The following is an 18,405-nucleotide window of genomic DNA, read 5'->3' on the forward strand; positions in this document are numbered from 1 at the left end:
CTTTATTTTCGCACGGGTGTTGAGGCATGGAGACCTATTAAGTGCTAATCATATTATAGTTGACTGATGGTTTGGTGTCCATTCTAGTCCTCGGCATTTGCATGTTTTAAAGGAAGCCTTTCTATGGTGGTTCTAGGCTCAGGTTGTTTTTAACCATTTAATGAAAGGATACAAAAATGCTTTCATCAATAAAATGTATCATATGCACTTTATTCATCAAATGTGTATGTTGGTTATTACTTTTTAGTAGCCCTTGGGTCCAGTGTTTGGTCCAATATCGTGAAAATTGGCCAACAAGTCGGCCCAGTAATTTGAAAACATGCCCTGTAAAAGGTCTTCAGATTCCTCTTACTGGTTCAACTTATTGTCCCGTTTCTTGAAAGTGTATTAATTCTTAGGGTTTAGAGAGTCTAAAAAGAAAGAAAGAGAGAGAGAGAGAGAGAGAGAGAGAGAGAGAGAGAGAGATGAGCCCAGAAATTGACCCTTTAACATGAAAACAGACTGAGAGAGATGGGCTCAGAAGTTGGTCCTATAACATGAAAACGGGCCGATAACATACCCTGTAAAAGTTTTTCGGATTCCTCTTGCTGGTTCGACTTGTAGCCTTATTTTTCTTTTCTTTTTTCTCTCTCATCTGATCTACCTCTCCAGAGCTGAACTTTGTTGAGATCTCAAGGGAGGAGGAGTAGTTACGAGAGGAGAATGAGTAGTTACCAAAGGAGGAAGATGAGTTGTTACTAAAGAAGGTGAAGTTACTGAAGAAGTTACCGAATGAGGAGTTACCGGAGGAGGAAGAGAAGTTGTTACCAAAGGAGGAGGAGGAGGAGTGATCGAATGAGGAGTTACTGAAAGGGGAGAGAGAGTTACCGAAGCAGGAGTTACCGAAATGAGGAGTTACCAGAGGAGGAAGATGAGTTGTTACCAGAAGAGGAGGAGGAGTTACCGGAGGGGGAGTTACCAAAAGAGATCACATCAAAGATCCCAGAGGAGAAGCATGATAAGTGGTTTTTATTTTTTATTTTTTAATGTTACTCTTTTAATTATGAGATAATTGAAATTTTTTTATATAGTTGTTTTCTGCTTCTTTTATTTTAGGAAACTAAAGTGTCTTTTAGTTCTTATCTGCTTCCATTCAACCATATGGACCAATTTTTATTTTTATTTTATATTTTAGTTGTTTTTGTTTGTGGAATTTCAAAAACAATGAAATTTAGCTACTTACTTGTGGAGGGGCATGTTCACTCATTGCAAACAACTTTTTTCGCTCTATCTCTATCTCTGAGACTCTGTAAACACTAAGACTTAATATACTTATAGGAAAAGGGCCAACAAGTCGAACCCGTAAGAGGAGTCCGAAGAACTTTTATAGGGCATGTTTTCAAATTACTAGGCCGACTTCTTGTTCTTCACTACAAATGGATTCATTTTACTTAATGAACTAAAAGGCATGATTGAACTGCATTAGATTGGGTTACATTAAGTATCATTTATTCATGATCACTACTAGTGTCTCGTGTTTGTGTTGCCACTCCCGGGTCTTGAGTACAAGGGTTAAGGGGTTGGAGTAGTGCATTTTGTATCTCATATTCTTGATAAGATAAGTTTTTTTTATCCTAATTGAATTCATTTTTTAGCACCAAACATGAATCGCGATATTGAATTAAACTAATCCAATTTGCTACTTATCGTACCCACCAAACGAGGAGGAACATGCCTTCCCCATGATGGAGGTGGGCTGTAGCCTATCCGAAATCTACATAGTATAATCCAACCCACTACCCTAGTAGCCCATCAGCCCATACTTCCACACCCCTACCGTCTGCCTTATCCATTATGTACACGACACTGCCCAAAGCACAACTGTCGCTCAGCCTCATCCTCCTCCTTGTAACCGCTCCACTCTCCAGCCTCTGTGAGTTCCTCATCCTTCTTCCAATTCAATTTATGATTTTGTTTCTTAGTTCTAATTTAGGGATTTAGGAACAAATTTAATGCACTTTTGAGTTTCTTTTTGTAGGTGTCAATCAGTGACTTTCCTAAATTGAATCCCTAAATTAGGCATTAATAAAAATTTTAAAATTAAAAAAAAAGATATAAATTAAATCCCTAAACTTGGCTGAGCTTATTGTATTCCTATAATTCAGTTCTTAAAGGTCCTAAGGTATGGATGTAAACTTTTTGCTGCTATGGGTTCGTCTGTGCATGCAATTAATGTATTTCTCATCTTCTTCTTCTCACTGTGAATGTTGACACTGCATCTATGCTTTGTGCAGGCCCTGTAATGGCGGCCCTAGTGTCACACCTCGAATCGGCTCCGCCATAGCATAATATTGTCCGCTTTGGGCCCCCTCTATGCCCTCACAGTTTTGTTTATGGGAGCTCACGAGCAACTTCCCAGTGGGTCACCCATCTGGGATTGCTCTGGCCCCAACTCGTTTAACTTCGGAGTTCCCATGACTCCGAAGCCAATGAGCTCTCAAAAGGCCTAGTGCTAGATAGATGCGGGCATGTACATATAAGGTACATCACCTCATCTCCGTTGGTCGATGTGGGATGTTACAATCCACCCCCCTTAGGGGCCCAATGTCCTCGTCAGCACACTCGCACCACACGGCAGAATGGCTCTGATACCAAATTGTCACACCCCAGATCGGCTCCGCCGTAACACGATATTGTCCTCTTTGGGCTCCCCTCTCTGCTCTCACGGTTTTATTTCTGGGAACTCACGAGCAACTTCCCAGTGGGTCACCAATCTTGGGATTGGTCTGGGCCCAACTCGCTTAACTTCGGAGTTCCCATGACTCCGAAGCCAGGGAGCTCCCAAAAGGCCTCGTGCTAGATGGAGGCGGACATGTACATATAAGGTACATCACCCCCTCTCCATTGGTCGATGTGGGATGTTACAGGCAAGGTCTAAAATATCGGTGGTATTGGAAATATCGGAAGTCCAAAAACACGGAAATATCGGGATATTATCGGTATCGGTAAAAATTGAATAAAAACCAAGGAAATTGTAAGAAAAACTTGGAAATTTTTATTGAAACTTTGCAGGATGTTTATTTAGTCAATTATCTATTAGTTTATCACAAAAAATTGGAAGGAAATGCATTGCATGATGGATTTAACTGATTTAAGTTGATTATATAGCGAGCTGGCAAACACCGTAAGTGTAGAAAATATGTAGTAATTAATGAAAGAAGATTAAACACACCATAATCATTTATATATAATGAATTACTACAATATTTTACATTTTATACATTGCATGGTAAGATACATGAGTAACTTAGTACCACATAGAGTTCCTATGAGGTTCAAAATTTTCACTATCTTCATCATCTCTATGTGTAGAGTAAGTATATTTTGAAGAGTAGTCATCAAATGATAAATCCCCAAAATTGCATGTAATTGTTAACATGTCACCCATATGGATCCGAGATTGGTTGACGTTGTCCATAAGCAAAATCATTTGAAGATTGAGTCTCGGATTCTTTCCATGAGTCGCTTGATTCCATCCCAACAGGAATGTGATATGAAGGGTAGGGAAATGGTTGGTTATTAGTATAACCATAATTACTACTTCCTACTCCAACAGAGTCCGAAGTTATAGATAACGAGTCATTTTCTTGACTTGACAAAGTCCCCTTGCCTCTTTCTCTACGAGTCATCTTCTTGACTTCACAAAAACATAAATGATATGGTGGTTAAGGTGTTGAAGGAGTAAAATGGGAGGGTTCGAATCCCTCTATGCGCAACAAGGGAGGCTTTTCAAAAAATTTCATGTATTTTTTGGGTTTCGTATCGGGATATTATCGATAATATCTCGATATATTGCCCAAATCATTCATAAAAATGTTGAAGTTATCTCCCCGATATTATCGGGATAATATCGATATTATGACGATAACACCATGGTTAGTTGCTAAAATATCGGCCCCCCAAAATTCAGATATTATCGGGATAATATCGATATTTAAGACCTTGGTTACAGGTGCTATCGAAGGGGAGGGGGAAATCGCATGAGGAGAGAGAGAGAGAGAGAGAGAGAGAGAGAGAGAGAGAGAGAGAGAGAGAGGATTTTATGTTTTTATTAAAAAAATCCAAATTTTGAAAATATTATGATTGTGCCACACCTTCCATCCTCCATAACCACCACAGCCGACCATCACCGACCACCAGACCGGTCGGGTTAGAGCCGCAACCACCCCAGCAACCTTTCCCGACCAACCCCGATGCCATCTGCTGTCGAAAAACACAGAAAAAGCCGTCGGTTTTGACAGATTTTCCAGCCACTCGAACTCCCTCCTCCAGCCACCAATCTTGTTGTGTGAGGTATGGATTTTCATCTATTCTTCGAGATCTAGCTAATGGTTGGGTATGATTGAAACGATTTTTAGCATAGGTAACTCAAATCGGGATTCAAAGTTGGCCGGTTTTCAATTTGAATTTCCGGCCACTTCCGGACACTTTTCGGGGAGCCTTTATCGCTTTGGATACCCACGCGCTGCCGACGCGTGTGGCGGCGCATGGGCACTGTAGCAGAGGGGCATTGTGTCCCAATACGATCCCCTTGATGTCACGAGTGCATAGGAATTTGCGAATTTCAATTCGGATAACGTTTGAACCCAAACAGATTTTACATATTGTGCGATTTTCGGGTTCGATACGTTAGAACCGTTGGATCGCTTTCAATTTATTATATGTTGATCTAGACATTCCTAGGATCTTGTAGGATTTTGCGGATCGTGATTCGGAGCCCCGGATGTGCCGATTTAATAACTTGAAGTTTGTGGTTTGCGATAACTGTCCGATCGTGCGATCGTAAGCAATCCAACCGTTCAATTTGGATCAAACTCGTAGGACGTGTTTTCTAAACTTAGTTGGATCTATAGGAACTTTCGGATTGTGAAACGGAGGTCGTGGGCCTTGTAGGCCCGGTTGACCTGATTCGGGAAATTTGACCGCCCGGTTGACCAAATGTCTTCCGAGGCTTTTCCATCGCCCTAGATGCGTAGTCGGACTCTAGGATACCTCGTTTTATGTGCACACATCGGGAGTCCGTAGACGCGTAGTGGGCTCGATTCGGAGTTGTAACGAAGAAAATACGATCTAAAAACCTTCAGTGGCACAATCATAATATTTTCAAAATCTGGATTTTTTAGTAAAAACAGAAAATCCTTTTTTTTTCTCTCTCTCTCTCTCTCTCTCTCTCTCTCCGTGCGATTTCACCCTCCCCTTCGACAGCACCTCCCAGCCGCACCTTACATCCTCCATAACCACCGCAGCCGACCACCACCGACCACCAGACCGGCCGGGTTAGAGCCGCAACCACCCCAGCAACCTTTCCCGATCAGCCCCGACGCCATCCGCCGCCGTCAGCAGCCGGAAAACGCAGAAAAAGCCGTCGGTTTTGACAGCTTTTCCAGCCACTCGAACTCCCTCCTCCGGCCACCAATCTTGACGTGTGAGGTATGGATTTTCATCTATTCTTCGAGCTCTAGCTGATGGTTGGGTAGGATTGAAACGATTTTTAGCGTAGGTAACTCAAATCGGGATTCAAAGTTGGCCGGTTTTCAATTTGAATTTCCGGCCACTTCCGGCCACTTTTTAGGGTATGTCCAACATATTAAACACAAAATCAACACCAAATTTCCACTTTCCTCTATAACTTTAGATTTCAAATCCCGAAGTTTAATTTGTTTGGTTATCAGATTTCAGAATTTGTTTCGAATTTGGTGGGAGTGAAATTTTAGGACAAAACAATGTCATCGCCAGACATTGCAGGAATACTGGACAAGTCAAAAGAGCTCGATCAATTAAGGAAAGATCAAGAAGAGGTGCTCGTCGAGATAAACAAGATGCATAAGAAGCTCCAAGCCAGTGAGTCATTCTGTTAGTCCTTGGAGATATCTTTTAAATTTTTATAATTGGTTTTGTCCTTTTTACAGTACGTATTTCATTGGAATATTGTTGATGTTTGATTTTTGTTTTAATCGATCAGTTGGTGAATAGTGAAGAATGACCAGTATCAGTATGTTTTACATATAATATTAATTTCTTTTTCAATCTCTCTTTGCGTGTCTATATAGCTCCTGAAGTGGTTGAGAAGCCTGGGGATAATTCGTTGGCGAAGTTGAAGACTTTATATGTTCATGCCAAAGAGCTTTCTGAAAGTGAAGTGAAGTATGTTTGTTTTATATCCTAAATGAAGTTGAAAACTTCCTTGGAACTGAAAAACAAAAACGTGTTTAAAAAGTTCCTATTAAGCTTACATATACCTTTACCTCTTTGGGTCGTTTGGCTGAAGATTAAAAGAAATATGTTTCTGAAGCTCATGCTCGTCATAACTTCTTTTTCGTACCTTAGTTTATTGACAACCTATTCAGGTTAGTTTATTGTGTTTGCTTGCAGTGTTTCAAATTTGTTGTTGAGTCAACTTGATGCTCTGTTGCCTTCTGGACCTCCAGGGCAGCCACGGAGAAGGATGGGTATGGATCAAAGACCTATTAGCATTCCTCTTAAAAAATTACAGTTTTCTGTTGGCTTATAGATAAATCTTTTGCAGTCTTTGTTTTCAAGATAAACAAATCATGAGTGTCCCAAGCCCTTTCGTTCAGTTGGTTTCATTGATAGATACCAATATATATATGCTTACCAAGTATATAAATATATATGGCATTATATCGAGTGACTAAAATTCCAATGAGATTCCCGTGCTTTTTATTTGGAAAACACTCTATTTTCTTCATTTAGCTGATATTACATATACTGCAGAAGGTAATGAGCAGAAAAGGAAGAGAATGAAGAGTGATTCAGATATTTCGAGGATGTCCCCCTCCGTGCGAAGTCAACTTGAGCTTTTTGCTAGTCTAAAAGGTGAACAGGTATGCAGCATCATGGTGATCTGTCATCTCTGGCTGCGGCACGCAGCCAGCTACTCTAGCACTCTCGGTTAAAATGTTGTACTTCACCTAATTGATACTCGTTGAAGTTCTGTTTTTACTGATATTTACTTTCACTTTTAGGTAGCAGCTAGGGTCATGGTCACTCAAGAAGATGCTGAAAAGGAAGAGTGGCTTGTTGTAAAAGTATTGCATTTCGACAAGGAAACAAGAGAGTAAGTTTCGATTTACTTTCTATATGACAACTTTTGTAGTTTACCGTGATAATTGATTGAGCACAGTCAGTATCTGTCAGCAGGTTGCTTTGTTTAATGTGGATATCGTGTGATGTTAGTTAATAATAATGGAACAAAATGATATGAAGAATGACACTCCACTGGGCTACTTATTCTTTCAGAACCTACTTGATCCTTTTATTAAAATGCCAGTTTACGTGCAGACTTGAAGTACTAGATGAGGAGCCAGGTGATGATGAAGAAGGTGGTGGCCAAAGGTGACTTCTCTTTTTGGGTGTTTTAACAATTCTGTTTTCTCTGCTTTGTATTGAATGATTTTCCGATACTTAACAACTCTCTGTTTCATGATTATTTTTATATTAGCTTTACACAAATGAATTTTGAAATTACGTGCTTATCACAATGCCAATTAGCTGAATCTAAGTTGCTCACTATTTGGGATATCCTCTTTATTTTTCTCTGTTGTCATTGCTGCTCTCAGAAAGTACAAGTTGCCTATGACAGCTATTATCCCTTTCCCCAAGAGAACTGATCCTTCCAGTGCCCAAGATTTCCCTACTGGAAGACACGTTTTGGCAGTATATCCAGGAACAACTGCACTATATAAGGCAACTGTGGTGAACGGCCATCGCAAGGTGATGATTCCATCCATGCACTTTGATTCACTTTTCATTTTTTCTTTCGTGGATTCCAGTCCTTTTTGTTTCGTTTTAGTGATTATGATGTGGAACTAACCCACCCCTGGTTATGTTGTTTGCGTGCTTCTGTGGGATGCTCAACCATCAGAGGAAGACAGATGAGTAAGTGATATCGATTTGTGCTTTATTTGCATTCCCAAATTTTGGTAGCAGTGCATTGTTTATGTGGTTTCGAAATCTAAATTGAAAATATATAATACAAACCACCTATAACCTAATGACCTGCAAATGGAAACAATTATACTTGTTTCAAGTACTCGAACAACACTATTTTCTGCATATATATTAGAAGGATACATGATATGTTCAGTTTGGGTTTGGACAGGTATTTGCTGGAATTTGATGACGACGAGGAAGATGGAGCCTTGCCTCAGAGGGTAGTGCCCTTCCATAAGGTGGTTGCCCTGCCAGATGGACATCGCCAGTGATTCGTTCTTGCCGTTTATAGAATAACTTTATGCATAAATTAAATTAATTTACCCTCACCACCCCCATCCGCACCCCCACAGTACACTACTCTGTAAAACAGTACAGTACTCTGTAACCACACGTTTACTAGCTCTTCTTAATTTAAGCATCTACTCTATTCTTTTTTATGTAGAGTCACATATGTTTTATTTCTTCATTAGAGTCTCGGCAATGAAAGCTCACCAGTTGGTGATACAACACGTGTTTTATTTACAAACACTTTACCCTATATTATAAACTCTGTTGTTTAAAGGAGTTGTGAGTTAGGTTAGTTGTTCGTCAAAGTTCGAGCACCTTTTTTACCTTATTTTTAAATTTTAAATTTTTTTGGCCAAATACCCATTTCATGTTGCATAATGTATAATTATGAGTTTAATAAATTAAACAGCTAACATGAATATCAATATTATAGGATTGGCGAAAAAAATATGAATATTATAGAAAATAAAAAATAGTTATAGTTTACATATAGGCTATGCAAGTGGACCCACTGTGATCTCCAAAACCCTTCCCCTTCAAATTCCCTGTCTTCGTTGCCTCCTCCGCCCATTCTTTCGATCATCCTCGCCGCCGACAATCCATGGCTTCCGCAATCGGAGCCCCATTGTCATCCAAACTCCTTTTCACGCCCTCAGCACCAACTTCATCCTCACTCTCTCTCTCTACCCACCTATCTCTCTCTAAACCCAACCAAAAACCCACCATCCCCAAAACCCTAGCTTGCTCCATGCCAAACAACCCACCCTTCCTCTCCTCCACCTTCCTCACCACCACAAATGTCTCCCCAGTCTTGCGACCCCCACCATCGCTCCGCCGGCGCCGATCCTTCACCGTCCGGATGGCACGTGGCAAATTCGAGCGCAAGAAGCCGCACGTGAACATAGGCACAATCGGCCACGTTGACCACGGCAAGACGACCCTGACAGCTGCCCTGACCATGGCCCTAGCCTCCATGGGCAACAGTGCCCCGAAGAAGTACGACGAGATCGACGCCGCCCCCGAAGAACGCGCGCGCGGGATCACCATCAACACCGCCACCGTCGAGTACGAGACCGAAACCCGCCACTACGCCCACGTGGACTGCCCCGGCCACGCCGACTACGTCAAGAACATGATCACCGGCGCCGCCCAGATGGACGGCGCTATCCTAGTCTGCTCCGGCGCCGACGGCCCCATGCCCCAGACTAAGGAGCACGTATTGTTGGCCAAACAAGTCGGCGTGCCCAATGTAGTTGTGTTCTTGAACAAGCAGGATCAGGTCGACGACGACGAGCTGCTTGAGCTGGTGGAGTTGGAGGTCCGAGAGCTTCTGTCGTCGTACGAGTTTCCGGGAGACGATGTGCCGGTGGTTTCTGGGTCGGCATTGTTGGCTTTGGAGGCTTTGATGGCGAACCCTGAGATCAAGAGAGGGGAGAATGAGTGGGTGGACAAGATATATGAGCTGATGGATGCTGTGGATAATTACATTCCGATTCCGCAACGGCAGACGGACCTTCCTTTTTTGCTGGCGATCGAGGACGTGTTTTCGATAACAGGGCGAGGCACGGTGGCCACGGGGAGGGTGGAGAGGGGTAGAGTGAAAGTTGGGGACCATGTGGACATTGTGGGATTGAGAGAGACTAGGAATACAACAGTGACTGGGGTTGAGATGTTTCAGAAAACGCTTGATGAGGCTATGGCTGGTGACAATGTGGGGCTTCTGCTGAGGGGTATTCAGAAGATTGATATCCAGAGGGGGATGGTGGCGGCCAAGCCGAAAAGCATCACGCCACATACCAAGTTTGAGGCCATTGTGTATGTGTTGAAGAAGGAGGAGGGAGGGAGGCATTCCCCGTTTTTCCCAGGGTACAGGCCGCAGTTTTACATGAGGACGACGGATGTTACGGGGAAGGTGACCGGGATAATGAATGACAAGGATGAGGAGTCAAAAATGGTGATGCCGGGGGACCGGGTGAAGATGGTGGTGGAGCTTATAATGCCGGTGGCTTGCGAGCAGGGAATGAGATTTGCTATTAGGGAAGGTGGCAAGACCGTTGGGGCTGGTGTCATCCAGTCCATTATTGAGTGAGTTTCGTAGTGTTATTAGTTAGGGTGTTCAGTCGGTGTTTATTTTATGATTAAATCTATAGAGAACTTACTTAGTTACTTATGGTGTGGATTATAGTTTTGTTGATAGCTTGATCGCTTTCAACTTTGCTCTCTTTGTCACTTTCTTGCTTTTATAATGATTTTTGGAGTTGCTGTTGTAGTAGCATGGTAACTGTTGAAGTTTTTGCAACAAGAAGTTCAATACTTTTTGTTAAGTGTTTTGTAAGAGTTATTAAGAGAAGTAAAATAAGGTGAGAAGCAGAGCAATTTTTGTTGTCATGTGAAGTTTCTGTGTCCCTTCTGAGTTTTGGCTCTTTGTTGAGTTGAAGGGGATGAGGAACTGGGATTGATATGAATGTTATCGGATTGAAAGTGAAGTCAGTTGCCATCTGTTTGTTTGTTGCTTTCTGAATCTTACATGTATTTGGTTGTCACAATCAAATCAAAGTTTAATGGTCCAGGATGTATTTGGAGCAGTGTGTGTTGTTTTCTCTCAGTTTTACATCACCCCACCCCCTTGTTTGCACCACCACCACCACCACCACCACCACTATTGTATGTAGTTGTGACAATCAAATCAAAGGTTAGTGGTCCAGGATATATCAGAATTGGACCTCAAGTGTCATTCTGTCAAGCATGCAGCTTGGTGTAGGGTAGGTGATCTCACATTTTTTGTCGGTAAGAGGGGTGCTAAGGACAGTTGCCCTCGACTGCAACAAGACAGTTTCTGGGTTCTCTCTTGTTGTCCTTTTTTATTTTTGACACCAAAGAGTTTGCATATCTTTTGCAGTCGATGAGAATGCAACGCAAACAAGTAATCTGGTTATGCCCTTCTTCAGTCGAAATGCATTTGTGTGTCTGTATTAATATTATTGTTAATGCTCAACTCTGCATCATGTTCATTAGGTCTTGAGGGTTCTAAAACTAGAAGAGAATCGAGAATTTATGAATTGCCATGAGTTGATGTTAATGGGAAAAGAAAAAACTGATTGAAGCAGTCATCATATGAATTCCATATCCTCGTGATGAAGATTTTCAAAGACTGTCTGAGTCTATATGTCCCTTCTCTTGTAATACATCTTGTTACTAATTGCTAACCTTCTCAAAATAATAATAATAATAATAATAATTGCTTTCCTAGCTCAATATCCAACCCCATATTGCTGTGGTACTCTTAACTCCGATGACAAGCTTGAGTGATCGGAGTTGGCGGGTTCGATGACAAAGAGCCATTAAGTATATGATTAGCAACCCACTGGTTGGCACCCTGAGTATAGTGAACTCCATCCCAGCTGATGTAAGACGAAGGATTTTGACAAGAAGGACCATATACTTCACTTCCATTCACCATTCCTTTGTTCCCACACCAGACATGGTCGTACTTCACATGGTACCCACAACAAACCTTCATTGGATCAGCAAATCCTGCAAGCAAACAATGCATCAGTAATTGGGTATCTAATAACATAATTAGCGGTAAGATAATGAAATCGAACAATCGGGTACCTTCAGTTTTTGCATTGCTAATCAGTCCATACTTGGCAGCATAGACATCCACATATGTGATTGCAGCTTGTGGGAGCTCAGCTCTTAGTTTGATCACTCTGTCCTTGAACTGCCTGTTGAACTCTATGGCTATGTCATTCTGGCCCTTGACACAGCCATGGTCGTCAAGATAGCCTGGTGGTGGATTCAGATTGTAGAATAGATTTACCGGCAAGCAACCGATAGGACCTGTGTTGTGTATCCAAAATGACCTCCCCCCTTGTTCATATATACGCTGAAGAATTTCAAACAATAATCACACCCCATTAAAAAAACAAGCTTGTTTAAGCTCACACTTGACACAGTTAATTAACCTTGTTGATCTTAAGCAAATGATTGTATTGCTACTTACTCGAACAGCTGTGGCTAACTGGTTGAGGATGTCTGGCAATGCTGCACGAATTTGATCAAAACTCAGCTTCCGAAAACCGACAGAAAGATCATTTTGCCCAATATCAAAAGTGTACAAAGCCTTTGCGAAGTCCTGAGGATTGGGAAGTGTGCTTCTATCAGAGGGATTCTTGGCTGGACATATCACAAACAGTTAAAACTCAGTGTCCTAACAAGGATAAAGATTGAAACTTGAAACAGACTTGGTGCTAAAGATTGAACCTTGGCGATAGAGTTCGGCGCTGCGTGCTTTGAACTGAAGGAATTGGGCTGTCTGCATATCAAGCGAGAAAGGGCTAATGCCGTACTCGAAAATGGTTTCATTTGGCCTCCTAATGGTTGATCCTCCAGTGGCAAAATTTGCACCATGCCGGTAATTAGTTCCAAGTGAGTTCAAGTATGCACTCAAGTATGGCAATCTTAGGCGCTCAGCTACATAACATTACCATTCAACTCAACGCAATTGAACACTAAAACAAACCAAAGCATACAAATTCAAGTGTTTGATTTGAATTGTTACCTATGAAGTCTATGATGAGACGGCCATCAGAGTCTCTCCCAGCTGGCTTGTGAAAGAATGCTTCGCCGTAAGGAGCTCGGATTGGTTCAAATGCAGCTGATATGCCACCTGTGTCTGAATTTGAGTCTCCAAAGTTGTAAATTGCCGGAAAAGAACAAGCTGGTAGATTTTCACCTCCCGCACCCAAAACCCATGAAGCCAAGAAGAACCCAGATGCCACCAGTAGTTTCCAGAGCTCCATTGTCACTGCTGGACCACAACCAGGACCACTGTTTGTTGATGCTATAGCTAGGTTAGGGAGAGCGATAACAATCAGGCACTCTCGTTTAAAGGAGAGTTGGAAACCGACCCCGAAGCCAGAACAGGAAGGACCCGTGGTTTTAAGGATGAAGTTATCCAACTTTCTTTTTTAATGTGGGACAAACATATTCATCAGACGCATGTGCTCTTGATTTTACTCGGCCGAAAAAGAAGAAAAGATAAAATCTTTTTATCACGATCATTTCTTTTTTGGGTTCTCTGCATGCTTGAGATCAGATGTGATTAAACTAAGCTATGGTGGTAATTGGCTTTTAGATTGGGAAAGCTATGAGAGTGACAGGAACAGCAGAATGGAGGACAGGATAATCTAATACGATCCAGCAACATCACATGGCCTTGTTCACAAGGGACAGTGACACCGGCTGATCATGATCATGTGGCAGTGAATGAACAAGTGTCTTGGACTTGAAGACAAGTTTTCAATGTAGTCGGTGATGTGGGGTGTGTGACTCTCGTGTCTTTAAGCCTAACCGTACCTTACATAAGTTTATATAAAAAATAGAAATTTAAGATGTCTTAGATATGGTCCATGTTTTGTCGGTACATGCCAAACTCCTGAGCAGCTAAGTAAAGAACACAGATTTTGTTAATGCGTGATTAGCGGGAGAAAAATTTAATTGCAACGGGAATAGCAATGATTTGCTATCTCATATCAATAATGCTATGTCATATAGAAGTGTTATCATGCGTGTTATAGTATTATTAGTTGAGATTGTAAAATAATGATATTTCTATTTCATAGAAGTCTTTCTCGATCTGCCGGGATGAATAGTGAGTGATCAGCAAAATCTTGATATTGAGCAGTGTGCATGGCAGTTGCTGTATTAAAATCCAAACAAATAAAATGGTAGAGGCTAACAGAAGTTGAAGCAATAAGGTGGATCAGATACAAACAAGGGTATTCCATTGGATTGTTGGATGTTGTAGCTAACTTGGGCTCTGGCCAAGCTGTGTTAGTTAATTGATGGGCCATTTGTCATGGGGCTTAGAACTGTTGGGGAATACATAAGAGCTATTGAAGTTAAAACTGATTCTGCTGTGATGGGCACTGATCAAGTCCTGTTTCCTAAAGCTAGCAACACTGCCTTCTCTATTGTTTGCTCATTACTTTTGGTGCTCATCAATTTCACCTCTTTTAACCAATCATATTCATAAAAAGTTAGATTTAAAACTCTTTGCTGATTTGAATTGTCAACTGCATTAATTTCTTGTTAACTTGTAGGCTAAGAAAGAGTTACATATGTGGAAGTAACTACAGAGGTTGAAGCCTATGGCATGAATTTGTGATTGGAAGTGGTGGGTCTGAGAATGAACCACTGATTAATTGATTAGCAATCCAATGATTTGCAGCTTCAGTGTAGTGTACACCATCCCAGCTAATATACAAGGAAGGATCTTCACATGAACCAGCATATACTTGAGTGCCATTTATGATTCCCTTATTCCCACAATACACATGGTTGTTATCTTCATGATATCCACAGCAGATCTTTGTCTTGTCCAAAAATCCTGCATAAAAATTAATTACATGATTTTAGTTTAATGAAGTAGTTAATGGTTTACTTGCAAATGGTAGTGTGATGAGTTCTTGTCAATATTGAATTTGGTTTACCATGCTTCTTTGCATTGCTGAGAAGTTTATACTTTGCAGCAAAGACATTGACATGTGTTATTGCAGCAAGGGGGAGCTCCTTCCTTAGTTGGAACACTTTCTGCTTGAGCGCCCTATTGAACTGTCTAGCCATGTCGTTTTGAAACTTGACGCAACCACGGCGGTCAACATAGTCAGGGCTTGGATTATGGAGGTAGTGTAAGGTCACTGCCAAGCACCCAATTGGACCAGTGTTGTGTATCCAGAATGTTCTCGCCCCTTGATCATACAAGTTCTTTAACATAATGTGGCTATTAGTTTTTTCTCTACCAAAGACATTTGTTAATTAATTAATTAATGTGCAAGTTTCAGAATATACTTACTCGGATGGCTGTAGCCAACTGGTTAACGATGTCTGGGATTTGTGCATGAAATTGTTCATCACTCATTTTCCGAATACCAGCAGCTACATCATTTTGTCCTATATCGAAAGTGTAAAGAGCCCTTGAGAAGTCATCAACTCTTGGGAATCTGTGGGGTTGTTTCTTGGCTGCAGATCACAATTTCATAACAAATAAGAATAAATTTCTCGTACATGTCAAGTAAACTAAATCGAAAGCTTTCGAAAGGCGACATGATCTGTTTTTCATAAATTTGTGACCTCGGTTGTAAAGACTGGTGGTACGTGACTTGAGCTGCTGATACTGAGCAATCTGGATGTCAAGAGAAAAAGGGCTCACACCATTCTGAAACCAGGATTCATTATACCGGATGATGGTTGCCCCTCCGGTAGCAAAATTGGCACCATGTCTGAAATTGCTCTCAAGTGAGTCCAAATATGGGCTCAAGTATGGCAATCCCAAGTGCTTTGCTGCATAATTAGCACATCAATGTCATCATTTGTCAGTGTTGTTATAAAATTTGGCAAATGGTGATTTAATTAAACAACTAGTCTAATACATTTACTGCAGGTTGAGGTTGTTCATGATAATTACCAATAAAATCAATCATCAGACGGCCATCACAACCCCTGCCAGCTGGTCTGTGGAAGAAAGTTTCACCACAGGGTGATGCCATGGGGTAGAATGCAGCAGATATACCACCAGTGTCTGAATTTGAGTCTCCAAAGTTGTAAATTGCTGGAAAATCACATGCTGATAATGTGTCTGCCAACTCTTCACCTCCCACACTCCTCACTACACACACAACCAAAATACTGGCAGCAACAACAAATAATCTTACCCTCTCCATTTTCACCACACCAAACATGCAACTCATATGTAGGAGGCCACACTTGGATTGGAGGTGCCCTCTTATTTATAGACACCTGGAGGAGAGAGAGAGAGAGAGAGAGAGAGATGATACGAAAGACAAAGAGGCTTATTGAGATTCATTACTCTGCAAGCAATGAGAAAAAACTGGTATATCCTTGATTTGTTTTTAGCTATTTTGTCAGTGTGAACAGCTTAGCCAGACTGCTCTTACTTTGTTCATTTGATCTGTGCTGTGGTTTTTACTTTTATATGAGCATCTTACTATTTTCTTAAATTTCTTCCTGCAGACAAGAATTTCCCTTTAATGGTGCCATAAACTGGCTCTTTTTTTTTTTTTCTTCTTTCAAATCAAATGTTGTCCTTAATTATTATGTTATGCATGCTGTGCTGCTTAAGAGATTATATTCCCTCTCTATCTGGTGGGTGTAATTAGTGAGCAAACAAGTCATCAGATTTTGTGGGAACTTTTCTGTAGTGCATGAGCAGGGCCGGCCCTGGGTGATTGAAGGCCCAGGGCAAAACTTTAAGAGTGTGCCCTTTATTCATAAATTATTATTTTTTTAATCAAATAATTAATTGAGTGCTGCTATTTCCATCATCTTGTCCTATTTTCCCACCCATCATATCTTTAAAATTTTAAAGACAAGTTTATCTTTTTGTAAAATAACTTATAAGGACTTATGTAACTCATCTTAAGTGTAAATCCAACATGGATGTTAACAATTTTAAAAAATTATTTTAGAATATTAAAAAAACATGAAAAACTTCATCACTTCCTTCCCAGGCTGCACCAAACAAGCCACCACCCAAACACCACCAGCCACCTAGCAACCACCATCTACCAGAAGCCGAATAGCACCCACCCACCCAGCTAGCTCTCAAGACACCTAATCCCCATCAAACCAAATTATCCATAACCCATTCTAAATAATTACCGACCCAATTTGACAAAACTCATTAACTAGTGTATTGCAATTTGCAAGTATGAGAATCGATTGAAATAGCCTTCCTCACCATTTGAGACAAAAACCAAAAGCCTGATAAGAAAATCCTTGTTTAGAGAAACATAGGGAGGAGATGCGTGCTTTGGGTGAGAGAGAGAGAGAGAGAGAGAGAGAGAGAGAGAATTCTTATGCTTGCCACCATTGGTTGGCAGACCCATAAATTTTTTAGCGGAGGTGACCCATAATTTTTTTAGCGAAGGTGGACTAAGTATGAAAAATGGTTTTTCGGAATAATCATTTTCTCAAGATAATTTTTGGCGGCTTTTATTCCTTACACATCAAATAAGAAAACTTGATTTTATGGAATTTTAGTATGAAGTATATATTGACTTAATGAGCCATCATTTTTAGCATAAATCGTATTTTGCACTAAAACCGATTTTTCATATTTTTATTTGGTAGGAATTTGATTTTCTAGTATTTTTATTTGAATCTAAATGGGGGGTACTTCCTTATTTACATTGTAAACTTAAGTAAATGGAGTAATATAAAAATAAATGAAAGTAAAAGGACAAAGACATTTACTTAAATGTTGAAAATGAAAATAAGGTAATATGTACACCAGTTGAGCATAGGGGCAATATAATGTAGCCATACCCATTACTTGTAGTTATTTTATTTTTTTATGAGTACTTATAATTTTGTTTTGCATATACATATATATATTTTTGTCTGATCATATACATATATATAAGCTAATATAAATTTTTTTTGTGCCCTTCTCAATCGTGGGCCCCGGGCGGTGGCCCTGGTTGCCCTGGCCAAGGGCCGGCCCTGTGCATGAGACCAGTCCATCATTTTCTATATAAACAAAGATTCATTATTGGTTTTTTTTTTTTTTGGTTGTTAGACTTGTGGGTGAGGAAAACCTTGGCACAATATAAGGAGAAGCATAATTTAAGTTGAAAGTGAGACACACAGCATTATTCTAGCAACTGCTTACCAAACCTCTATAAACAACTGGAAAATGGGTTATTTGTTTAAAGAAAGACAAATGAGGGAAATGAAGAAAACCATTTGAATATCCCAAAAAAAATTCAACCAATTAACAACAAAAGTTGTGCCTCAGATTTCAAAATGTAAACATTCCTTGTCCTGGTACCACTACCGCATGCGTGTGTGTGTGGGCAGTAACCGGCATATCTCCATTTCAAAGAACATATAGTAAAAGATGTGCTACCAACCATGGACCATATGGTCATATCAATATATACATCAAGAAAAGTTGAACAAAGGGGTAGCCCAAGGGAGAATAACATGCCTACATAAAGTATAATTAAAAAATACCATTAGTGTAGTGGTTTGGAGTGTTTACTCCCTTAGGCAAGGTCCTGGGTTCGAATCCTAGCATCCGTGTTGTGTGTGTGA

At 40.6% G+C, this 18,405-nt stretch overlaps 4 protein-coding genes across 8 annotated transcripts; 2 read left to right on the forward strand and 2 right to left on the reverse strand.

Moving 5' to 3' along the window:
- Nucleotides 1–5,158: 5,158 nt before the first annotated feature.
- Nucleotides 5,159–8,430, forward strand: LOC110756797 (SAGA-associated factor 29 homolog A). Of its 5 annotated transcripts, XM_021958265.2 has the most exons (11): nt 5,161–5,469; nt 5,540–5,612; nt 5,712–5,880; nt 6,090–6,183; nt 6,412–6,488; nt 6,775–6,884; nt 7,026–7,117; nt 7,342–7,395; nt 7,620–7,773; nt 7,925–7,938; nt 8,147–8,430. In XM_021958265.2, the coding sequence occupies exons 3-11, from the start codon at nt 5,763–5,765 to the stop codon at nt 8,262–8,264; spliced, it is 831 nt and encodes a 276-aa protein (XP_021813957.1). In that variant the 5' UTR covers nt 5,161–5,469; nt 5,540–5,612; nt 5,712–5,762; the 3' UTR covers nt 8,265–8,430. The 5 variants fall into 5 exon arrangements, with proteins under 5 accessions (XP_021813966.1, XP_021813957.1, XP_021813950.1 ...); XM_021958274.2 differs by lacking the exon at nt 5,540–5,612 and having other exon boundaries at nt 5,159–5,469; nt 6,778–6,884; XM_021958258.2 differs by lacking the exon at nt 5,540–5,612 and having other exon boundaries at nt 5,162–5,469.
- A 328-nt stretch (nt 8,431–8,758) lies between these two features.
- On the forward strand, nt 8,759–10,671 carry LOC110756518 (elongation factor Tu, chloroplastic-like). The gene has a single exon (XM_088250053.1). The coding sequence runs from the start codon at nt 8,885–8,887 to the stop codon at nt 10,370–10,372; it is 1,488 nt and encodes a 495-aa protein (XP_088106179.1). The 5' UTR covers nt 8,759–8,884; the 3' UTR covers nt 10,373–10,671.
- Nucleotides 10,672–11,378: 707 nt separating this feature from the next.
- Nucleotides 11,379–13,235, reverse strand: LOC110756529 (GDSL esterase/lipase At5g14450). The gene is made up of 5 exons (XM_021957968.2): nt 12,848–13,235; nt 12,550–12,759; nt 12,290–12,462; nt 11,899–12,172; nt 11,379–11,817 (listed from the first exon to the last, which is right to left on the reverse strand). The coding sequence occupies exons 1-5, from the start codon at nt 13,086–13,088 to the stop codon at nt 11,567–11,569; spliced, it is 1,149 nt and encodes a 382-aa protein (XP_021813660.1). The 5' UTR covers nt 13,089–13,235; the 3' UTR covers nt 11,379–11,566.
- Nucleotides 13,236–14,370: 1,135 nt separating this feature from the next.
- Nucleotides 14,371–16,436, reverse strand: LOC110756828 (GDSL esterase/lipase At5g14450-like). The gene is made up of 5 exons (XM_021958301.2): nt 15,755–16,436; nt 15,421–15,630; nt 15,143–15,309; nt 14,781–15,054; nt 14,371–14,677 (listed from the first exon to the last, which is right to left on the reverse strand). Exons 1-5 carry the CDS (start codon nt 16,035–16,037, stop codon nt 14,421–14,423), a joined length of 1,191 nt encoding a protein of 396 aa, XP_021813993.2. The 5' UTR covers nt 16,038–16,436; the 3' UTR covers nt 14,371–14,420.
- Between the last annotated feature and the right edge of the window lie 1,969 nt (nt 16,437–18,405).

This window comes from Prunus avium, chromosome 3 (genome assembly GCF_965620075.1).
Source record: "Prunus avium chromosome 3, drPruAviu1.hap1.1, whole genome shotgun sequence".
Lineage (NCBI taxonomy): Eukaryota > Viridiplantae > Streptophyta > Magnoliopsida > Rosales > Rosaceae > Prunus > Prunus avium.

Coding starts and splice junctions, on each gene's coding strand:
- LOC110756797 (XM_021958265.2), top strand. CDS start 5,763: ATGTCATCGCCAGACATTGCAGGAATACTGGACAAGTCAAAAGAGCTC. Junction 6,885..7,025: donor CTAGTCTAAAAGGTGAACAG/GTATGCAGCATC, acceptor TTTCACTTTTAG/GTAGCAGCTAGGGTCATGGT. Junction 7,118..7,341: donor TTCGACAAGGAAACAAGAGA/GTAAGTTTCGAT, acceptor GTTTACGTGCAG/ACTTGAAGTACTAGATGAGG.
- LOC110756518 (XM_088250053.1), top strand. CDS start 8,885: ATGGCTTCCGCAATCGGAGCCCCATTGTCATCCAAACTCCTTTTCACG.
- LOC110756529 (XM_021957968.2), bottom strand. CDS start 13,088: ATGGAGCTCTGGAAACTACTGGTGGCATCTGGGTTCTTCTTGGCTTCA. Junction 12,463..12,549: donor CGCCGAACTCTATCGCCAAG/GTTCAATCTTTA, acceptor TGATATGTCCAG/CCAAGAATCCCTCTGATAGA. Junction 11,818..11,898: donor TAGCAATGCAAAAACTGAAG/GTACCCGATTGT, acceptor GTTTGCTTGCAG/GATTTGCTGATCCAATGAAG.
- LOC110756828 (XM_021958301.2), bottom strand. CDS start 16,037: ATGAGTTGCATGTTTGGTGTGGTGAAAATGGAGAGGGTAAGATTATTT. Junction 15,631..15,754: donor TCTGATGATTGATTTTATTG/GTAATTATCATG, acceptor CTAATTATGCAG/CAAAGCACTTGGGATTGCCA. Junction 15,310..15,420: donor CACCAGTCTTTACAACCGAG/GTCACAAATTTA, acceptor TGTGATCTGCAG/CCAAGAAACAACCCCACAGA.